We start from the raw sequence: 10,310 nt of genomic DNA, 5'->3' as shown, positions 1-10,310 counted from the left end.
AATTTTAACTGCTCAACTATTTCTAATGATCTAAATTCTACTTGCTTCGGCTTACTATCTATGAGGTCAACAAGCTCTTTTATCTCTCTTTTGCTAGGAAATTTTTGAATATTTTTATTATTATTTTCTAACTGAGATGTAATATAGTCTAAATTTTTTCTAACTGTTTTTATGGAATTTTTCTGAAAATACTCTAACAACTGGTTTAGCAGATGATTATGCTTATTATTTTCTTATTTTATATTTTCTGCTTAACTAATAATAAGATCTACAATACTATTGGCTTGTGGATTTTCTTCACTATGCAAAATATAATTATGCTTTCTCAATGGAAAATAACAAACTAAACTATTTAGGTCTAAGGTTATTTTTCTTTTTTGAGGTTCACTAATTTCTAAATTAAGATAATCTATCATGAATTATAGTCTACCTTTCTCTAAAGTTATGACTAACTGATTTCTTAGAAACTCTCTTTCTTCTCTCAGGATCTCTAAAGTTTGATCTGTTGCTTTTTTGCTTCTAAAACTTTGTACTGCACTTCTGTATTATTATATTTACGAATAAATGAATGATGTTCAAGATAACCAAGATAAAACTTCTGCTTCTTCAAAGTCCTGCTAATTCTTTTGGATATATATGCTAATCTTCTCTTTAAGCTATTTATAGTTGGGTGTCTGAGACAATAAATATCTAGTAGTTGTGGTTGACAAGGTCTACAAGGACAATAATATATGTTGTTCATATAAAATAAACAAGTGTGATATCAGTTGTGTTAATGACTTCCGTCCTCAAGGTACTTTACTATTATAATTATATTATTAAAATGCTAAACTTGGCTCTGATACTAGATTCACACAGCAGGCCCGGTTAAATAGTCGGGTGACTATTATAACAACTAGACATAAAACCTTGCACATGAAACTCGACATGTTTCAGCATGACGGCCACTCGCAGTACAAGTATAAGGCCTTAACGGCTGAACTCAGAGGTACGAAGAACTCAGAGGTACCTTGGTTAATGTCCAATTATTTGTATGACAATCATTCAACTATAATAGAGTACTCGAACAAAGTATGATCGTCAGTGTAATAGGTTAATAGTATAACTACAATAGTGTTTCCCTGTTTTGGACTATAAGTTTAATTAAACAAACACACTAAATAAAGAAAAAAAAGCTTACTTAAGACTTAGAGATTGCTTAAATATGTACACTTGAACTTTTACTGATATATAGAATGTTTACAAAGATAGTTGTTTATAAGAAAGTGTTTACAAGGATGTTATGAAGACTATGGATGTTTTGAGAGTATGAAGATGGTGTGAGTATATGGTGAGAGTAGGATGCTCAGGTGCTGAGATGTTGATGTATCTTTATAATGAATAGAACTTCACTTATATATATTGAATGAGGATACAACGGTATAAAATTTACAAATGGATGGTGTGGACATCTCCTTGGTATTTGTCACTTTGCTTCTACTGTTGCTGAAAATATCAGGACTATTTTTGAAAACTTATTTGACTTTTGCTTTGTTTGATAAATGCATGTGAATTTGCTTGTCTCCTTTTGCTTTGCATGTGAACATGCTGCATAGTTTTTTCTCCTGGAATTTTTATATTTGCTTTGATGAAGAGCATGTGACTTCTGATGGATGTTGGAAATTGGGATACTTTTGGTTTTTTTCTGTCAGAAGGTTTTCAAGGGCAACATTGCCATTTTTGAAATTATTTGTCCTTAAGGTTAAATGAAAGTTTTCTAGGGTGTTTCCATTAGTTTTCTCTTTTTTTGTATCTTATATTTCTCTTTCTGGTTATGTATAAAAAGATGAATCCCTTTTGCCCTTTCTATCTCTGTTATGATGGTAGTGAGTGAACAACAAGGACAATATTCGTGATCTGAGTATTCGGATGATCACATGGTCCTAAAGATCTCTCTATTATGCATATTGGAATGGACCATTTGACGTTATCGATTCATTTCCTCGCTTATTTTAAGGGTTCATAGATCTAAGTGCTTAAGGATATTTATTCCAACAGTTGACATCATGTATTTGATTCTCTGTTTACGTTGGATATATAGTAGGAAATAGCTAGGACAAGGATTAAAGATAAAAATTTGAGAAATAGTGTCAAACATGTCTCTTTAGTTGGAATTGTGTTTGAATTGCTTAGAACATGTTTGTGAAGTTATTTCAATGTGATACACATAGTATCAAAGCTTGAAACCAAACGAACACACCATACCTACAACAAAAAAAAAAAAAAAAAAAAAAAAAGGGTGAAAAATTCAAGTTCAAATCGCAAGCCGACAGATCATTAGCATTCGTTTGATCAGTCGGAATTTTCTCGGAAGCTCAAGTTTGTCATTTTGGCACGGACAGCGGGCCGCTATTTTGGTCTGGTCGATTGCCATGTACAAATCAACATTATGGACATTTTGCGAAATTTTAACCGGTCACCATATTGTTGCCCCCTCGATTCCTTTATTTTGAAGACTTTCCAACAGTTTACATGTCTTTGGAAATTTAGGTCAAATATACCACATAAACTCTGCAAGTATTTTCAACATTACTTTGGAAGATGTGGAAAAATCATATGTGTACACTCAACCTAAAGTAACTAAAGCATACCTCATTAGATATTTCACCAAATTAGATAATATGCGTATTACATCATGCTTCTACCTAACATACAATTATCCTCATCGATCCTAGGTTTTAGTTTGACATTCTATATGCTTAAAACTTCTGCAAGTAAGACATTTACTTAGTATGAAGCATATATAAGTCCAAAAAAGCAGATAGAAATATTATAATTTGAATGAGAGAGTTTTCAGTGTACCGGTAAGACGACCCGGTACACCAAGTGTCATAATATAAGTGAATAGACACTTGAAGGAAAAAAATTCTACCCAATTATATTATGACGTTCGGTGTTCCAGATCGTGTTTCTAGTACTCTAAAAAAATCTCTCCAAGATAAGCATGGTATGTATGACCATTTTTGTTGGGACCAATAGAATATTTGTTGGGAAAGATAGGAATTGATAAAAGTTAATAAGTAAATTGACAGTCTTTAGATCAAACTTTTTCTATCCTGTGTAATTAAATTGAGCAGACAAAATATTACAATATCTTCCACTATAAAAATGGAAGTAGAAAATATATTCTCACAAAAAAATGGCTAAACTATCTCTTCCATTCTCTCGAGAGCTCTTTTTCTTCTCATATACGAGAGAGGTTCTCTTCGTTCTCAAACTCTCTTTAGTTTGGATTTTTTGATACATTATTTTAAATGTAAGGTTCCATCACAAATAGCCATGCATTTGTTGAATTTCATTAGAACTTTTACATTCTCCCACTTCAATGTCAATGAATCATTATCATATCATTTGCTTTTGTTAGTGTTGGTATTGGTGCCATAAGGTGAAGAGTTTAGGAAAAGGAGTTGCCATCTTGTGAAAATTGAAGACGTCTCCATCTCGTGCAAAGTAAGGTTGCACAAAGGTAAAATTGTTCCGTGGATCAGATATAGGAATTGAGCTTTATGTGGTACTTTGTTAGAACCTTATTTGCACTGGTGGATTGGACTCAGTGGAGAGTCTCCGATTTTTTAAACTAGAAGTGGGGTTTTCCGGCCAACAACTCTATATGTTGTTTGTTGTTTTTCTTGTTTACATATCTCACTCTTTGCATATGATATATGGCCACCATGATTTGTAAATAGATATGGTCATGCAACTAAGTTTATCAGAGTTAGAATGTGCCTTGAACTAGACCGTGGTCAACTAAGAACACTTCAATAAACCAAGTTTTAAATTGATTAATTCCACTGTTGGAAAAGTAACAAATATGATCTTAGTTGATTGATGTTGCTGACAAGTCAATCAAGCAAATTTAGAATTTTTTATTACAGATTATTCCGTATGATACCAATTTCACATAACATGATTAACATTCAATACATGACCAAAATTCTTATCCAGTCTTGAACATCAAACAAGGTCATACAAACAAGCTCTTTGAAATTCCAAGAGGAATCGAGAGTGACCTCCAAATATGGAAATAAAGGGAAAGGCTACCCCGATAACTAATTTGACCTACAAAAACAAAGTTTTTTCTCACTATATGAGGTCGACTTAACTAAGTTGGGACTAGGTGGGGTCGGCTTAAGTAAGTTGACCACAATAAAGAAAATAACTAACACAGCTGTTCCTTGGATGAAACATAAAACTAGCAGCCCTATCACCCGACGAATCATAACCCAGAGTCTGTAGAGTACTGAGGGAAAATAGCCAATCTTACTATCTGCTGCTTCTTTGATGTTGTTAGATTCTAGTAAACCGAAGATCATCAAGGCAGCCGCAGAATTATCCGCATCTTGTTTTCTTGGCTTTTCATATCCCATCGTATATAGCAGGCCATCGGGAGTTGCAATTTTAGCTGATGATACATATCTCGTCTTGTGCGCAGGACCAGATTCTTTCTCAATTCTACAATAGCAAAGTAAATACGCATGGATTGTTTAAAAATATTATCAACAGCATAATTCCAAAAACACAATTTTTTTAACTGAATATGTTCATACTCGTAAGTTGGTCTAGGGATCCTCTTCTTGTCACAAAGCACATTCAAATTCTTTATAGCTTCATTTTCAGCAACAACTTCAACTGACTCGGAGCTTATGCCGAATGTTTTGGACAACTCAGATAGAGCTTTTCTTGCAGCATGAAGCCTTGCAATTGCCATACGTTTATAAGATGCCGAGGCAACTAAGATACCATCAACATACACACTAGCAGTGCTTAAATTATGCCAATAATTTCTCCCCCCTTTGATGTTAACCAACTTTCTGTGCTTCTCGCAAAGCTTACACAACACTGACACAGGATGATCTGACAATCTTTCAAGAGTAATTATAGGCTCCAAAGGAGGCTTAAATTTCTACAAATGTACCACAGCAGACAATTAACACAAAAGCCACTAGTTAGAGTTCAAATAAACTTCCAAACCCTAATTAAAAACTCAATGAAAGGTGTGAAGACCTGTATTTTAAAAATAATACTTATATGTTAATTAAGTGTTAATTATAGTATTAGTTTCCTAGAAACTACGCATCCTTTATTAATTTCATGTTGCACTGATTTATGTATATATGTTATTTATATTTTATATTATTTCATTGGTGATTAAAAATAAGATTATTTTATATTATTTTATCTATAGTTATCTGTAGCTTTGGGCGGTGTAAGTTAGGATTGGGGTATGTCTATATAGGGGTCGAAGTTTTGCTAAATTGCCACACTAACCAAATTACCTACCATCCATATCAAAACTGTGTCGCAAAACTATTAGGTAATGGTATGGCATTTGTACAGTATCATAAATTTTTGGTATGATAATGGTATTCAAAATTATTAGGCCATCTCCAACCGAAGGAGCTATGTTTAGCCGCCGTCTAGATTATAGCCCTGCAAAAAAAATTATTTTTAATGAACGCTGCCAGGCCATATTTATATATAATCTCCAATCGAAGGGAACTATTTTTTAACCCTCTCAATAATTTATTATTTTTAAGTTTGTTCTTTAACTTTATTGGTTAATTGAATTAAACTATCATATTTATAAATGAGTAACTCTTCATATTTCTTATCTTTATGTAATCTTAATAATTTTTCAGAATGCTACGTTTGTTTTGCTTAAAAAAAAATTTGGATAGGAGTTTAAAGAATGTGAAGAATTGAAATAAAATGAGGTAAGATAATATGAAATTGTGAAAAGAATGTGATAAATGATGTAGAAATGGCTTAGATACTTATAGGAAAAAAATTATAATTTTTTTTTTAAAATTTCATCTTTATGAAAGAAAAAAAAAAAATCAAATCAAATCCAATGGCTAGCTGACAACTGGCCCAGCATTTCGGGCTAGCTGGCTGGCTTAAATTGCCCAACCCGATGGCCATGGGTTGGAATTTGGCCCAATGGGGCCCCTTTTTCCTTTGGCCTAGACCTTCATTAGAAATGGTTTTTTCTTCATTTCGGGCTATAAAAGAGCCTATAGCCCAATGGCCTGATCCATTGGAGATGGCCTTACCGGTAGTATAACGTACATACCAATACTATTAATACTATATTATTTATTTATATATATAATTAGGTAGTATTATCATAGTATGTACTTTATATTTTTTTTCCTAGTTGTTTATCCAAAATCATCCTCTCATCCTCTGACATCTGCTTTCATGATAATAAAAATCTAAGCCTTCTTGCCATCGCGATTTCATATTTTCTCTCATCTTGCCATCGACTTCATTTCCGTTTCTCCAGTTCCAGCAATTCCCTCTCCCTCTGCAATCCATCTCATTTTCTCTTTCATCAAATTTGATTGTCTTTCTCCCTAGTGTCGTCTACTAGGAATATATGTATTTTTTTTTTAGGGATGCTAGGTTCTTTCAACAATTTTTCCATCTATTTACTTCTTCTTCTTTTTTAAATGAATCTTTATAAATTCTCTATAATTAAATAAAAATATTTTAGAAAAACAAGAGAGTGGCCAAAAGCATGTCTCGGCCTTGAGTTGGGTTGAAAAAAAAAAAAAACAAATTTTGGCCAAAAGAGTGGCCCAAAACGAAATGGTAACGCTAACTGAACTATTTGGCATGTCAAAATTTGGTATACCAAAAGTTTGGCACGGTAATGATAATAGATTTTGCTAGACCAAAAGTTTGATATGGTAATTAATACAGACATTGTTATACGGTAATCGTACCAATACCACCCCTATACCTATACATACGATACATCTATCCTTGTCGAATTGGAGAGAAAAAGACCAGGAAAGAAGAGAGAGAGACGGAACTGGAGTTTTTGCTGGAAGAATATTTATACAGAGATATATAGAAAATAGAAAGCGATTCAGATGTTTGTTAGGGTTTAGAGAAACAAATTAATATTTTAAGGTTGGGATTGGGATGTTTAGAGAGCGGCCGCCTCTTCTTGTTATAAATAGGCATCTGTGCAGCAGTGCTTGCTCTTTCAAAGCATGAAAACTGAGAGGGAGAGAGTTGTTTCTTTGTGGTTTCTGTTGAGAGAGAGAGAGAGAGAGATCGATTGAGAGAGGGAGGAAGGACTGTGGAGTCACTCTGGAGCTTGCTATGTATGGGATTTTATCAAGGTGGTGAACTCTTGTAATAGAGAGTGATATTTTAGAGTCCAGGTAAGGGAAATAAGACAGACTTTTACGGAGATTTATTATATTAAATTTTGTGGAATTTTATATTATTATTTATCTCATTAGTTGATTACTCTTGTTGAGTGTTACTTGGATATGTGTACATTATTGTTTCGTTGGATGTCTGTTTGTTACTGACTATGGAATTACTCTTGGTTGAGAATATATTGTGGAATATGTGAATGATAAAATGAAAGTATTTATGAATCATTCATGATGTGTCATGTGGTTGGAGATTCGGAGTTGCGAAAGGAATTGTGAAAAATAGGGTAATGGAAATGATCATTTGTGTAGTTGAGCCAAACTCTTAGTAGGTACCAAGTTTCAGGCGATCCCATAGTGCACAATTTCTTTTAGGGTAATTTGGTATTGGCGACGAAGGGTTTTGGCTAGACAACTAATAAAAGAGGAAATTAAGTTACAGGGTGTTAATTTGTATAATAGAACATTCGAATCACCATTGCAAAGGTAAAATGTATGGTATGGGACGTGCAGGTCCGCGCGTTTTATTATATAGATTAACGGGTTGAGTAGAGGATGTTAAGTCGCATTGCATTCACACATTATCATTTTAATTTCCATGACTGGTAATATGTTATAGTTGAACTGTGTGTTGCCTTGCACACGACTGTTGACGAAGAACTAATCTCGCCTAATCCTTCTCTACAAAATTAAATATATACATAAAAGAAAAGGTTATGTTCCTACTGAGCTGTCAAAACTCGCCTCTATATTGTTACGCAGGTTTACAAACTAGACCGTCAAGAGGGTAGGCGGGATGAGGTCAGACTATATGTGAGGCTAGAGTTTGTATTTATTTATTTTTAGCCTTGTAAAGAGTTCTTATCTTCTATTTATATAAGGAATTAATTTTTCATACTGTTTCACTAAGTTTTTATTAATTTATTTAATTTTTAGCTCGCAGTCCGGATATGGATTTTTCTACCGATACGGTCCGGGGCGTGATAAAAGGTTTCCATAATTGTTATATAAAATGAAACAAGCAAATGAAATACGCACCATCCATAGTTTGTCCAGATCAAAGTTCAAGTCAATGTATATAGCAGCTGCCACTGACTTCACAATATCTCCAAGAACATGACTGGGTTGTATAGTCCCATCATATACAAGCGTCGTCTCATATTTTTCATTCCATTCCGATACCGCTTTGGCAAACTCCCCAACCTAAAATTTAAACCAAATTGCTCATAAAAACAAAAGTAAAAATATCATTGCTTAATGCTGCCACAAATCTTTTAAACAAATTTCAACAAGAAATACGCAATGAAAACTTACATCAAAAAGACCCGCTTTTGAAATACTAACTTTTGTGTGACACAGTTTCATTTACAAACTTCTTCATAGAAATAAGAAATTAATGTTCACGTTAGTTAGTTGGTAATCAAAAGCTCATCTAGTATGTTAGTGACTATAATTGTATATACACATTTTTTTTCTCTCTTTTATGACATATCAGTCTTTCCTCAAAACACATGGGGTCAAATATATTTAACTTCTTATTAAAAAAGATGTTATTGGCATTTAAAGAAACAAAAACCTTCATCCTGCACGAGTTTAATACATTTTTTTTTCCTTATATTTCAATGTATGATGCTTTTTTTTTTCTTTTAGTTTGCCAAATTGCCAACAATATCTCCTCTGAAAGTTAAAAACCTCTACAAATTGCAAATTCAACTTTTCAACTTAAAAAAAGTACTAAAAATGATAATAATACAGTATGTATGTAACAATTAAAAGAAATCAGAGAGAGCACAAACAATGACCTTATCATCGAGAGGAGGTGAATTGTGGCGAAGGTAGCCATAAAAACCATGTTTAACAGCGGCGCATGCGAACTTCACCATATTAACATTGGCGGAGCGGAGCTTAGATAAGTTGCCTTGATCAATGTTGGGGTAAGCAAGAAAGAGGTGCCTACTCATAGCGATTTCAAGGGCGGCCTGGCCAAGCCCCTTGAGACGCTTATATGAGGGAGAGTAAGTGATGGAGGAGTGTGTGAGAGCTTGCTCTAGAAGTCTCTTGTCCTTGAAGTTGTGACCTACGATTTTCTCCATGGCCGTCACTGAATCTTTCATTTCCGGCGATGGCTGGAGCTCACGATCGATGGACGCTGAGGTAGAGAAGAGTTTCATGTTGCTGAATTGGAATATTGCCGTTGAGGTGTGGTGAAGTAAAACTATCTAGTTGGATTTGGAATTGGAAATACCAGAAAATTTTCTTAAGTAGTGATAGAAAGCAATTAAGTTAAGCAACCTAATTAGTAAAAGTAAGGAATCTATTCCCCATTTGCGCGGAAAAGAATGTTATAGGAAAAGAAAAAAGAAAAAGGGTAATACAGTGTGGCCGAGGTTGTCATGTAGGGATTGGTTGATGAATCATCGGAATCGATTCCCCATTTGCATCAAAAGTTTAAACATCTTGAGTTTCTCAACTGTTAACAAATTCATTTTGCGTTAGAATACCTTCCTATGATGTATCCAAAACCTCCCCACTTTTCAGCATCTCAACCAGACCTTTCGCATCCACTTCTAGTTCAATCTTCAGTAACCCCTTTTCCAAGCATTCAGTGAGGCCAGCGCGCATAGCTTCTGCCTAAGCCATAAAGCTCGACTGACAATGAAATCCTCCTGCTCCCTCAGCCATCACGAAACAGCCTAACGTCGATCTTGAGCCGCCCAGCAGTTGGTTGCTTTGTTCACTGTGGGTTTGAGTCAATGCGGGAGTCTTTGTTGAGTGAAAATCACATCGTTCTGGTTCCATGACTATTGAACCAGATCTTGATAACCAAGTTGCTGGTTAAAGAGCTTAAGGTTGCTAGCTATGGAGGTGGAGAGAGAAGAAGATGGGCGGTTTTCAAAGCAGAGCTTGAGCGACGTTGTAAAAATTGTAAGGGATAGGGAGAGTGAGGGGGTATTACTGTGAAAAACAACCATGCAAAGTGGAGGGAAGTGACTATATTGATCAAGCCTAGCACGTGGACAATAGAAATGGGATGACGTTGAGCGCTTGTGACCATTTGGCTGAGCGCATGGTGCTCTGATACCATTTGGCTTCATGCAA

At 34.5% G+C, this 10,310-nt stretch overlaps 1 protein-coding gene across 1 annotated transcript; it reads right to left on the bottom strand.

Annotated features, from left to right (window-relative positions):
* Positions 1–3,925: 3,925 nt before the first annotated feature.
* LOC137741395 (ribonuclease 3-like protein 2) lies at positions 3,926–9,415 on the bottom strand. Its single transcript, XM_068481117.1, has 4 exons — positions 9,014–9,415; positions 8,250–8,414; positions 4,587–4,942; positions 3,926–4,491 (listed from the first exon to the last, which is right to left on the bottom strand). Exons 1-4 carry the CDS (start codon positions 9,380–9,382, stop codon positions 4,089–4,091), a joined length of 1,293 nt encoding a protein of 430 aa, XP_068337218.1. The 5' UTR covers positions 9,383–9,415; the 3' UTR covers positions 3,926–4,088.
* Positions 9,416–10,310: the final 895 nt, after the last annotated feature.

This window comes from Pyrus communis, chromosome 8 (assembly GCF_963583255.1).
Source record: "Pyrus communis chromosome 8, drPyrComm1.1, whole genome shotgun sequence".
Taxonomy (NCBI): domain Eukaryota; kingdom Viridiplantae; phylum Streptophyta; class Magnoliopsida; order Rosales; family Rosaceae; genus Pyrus; species Pyrus communis.
The sequence above is the reverse complement of the archived record's forward strand: the minus strand, read 5'-3'. Positions and strand labels throughout refer to the sequence as shown.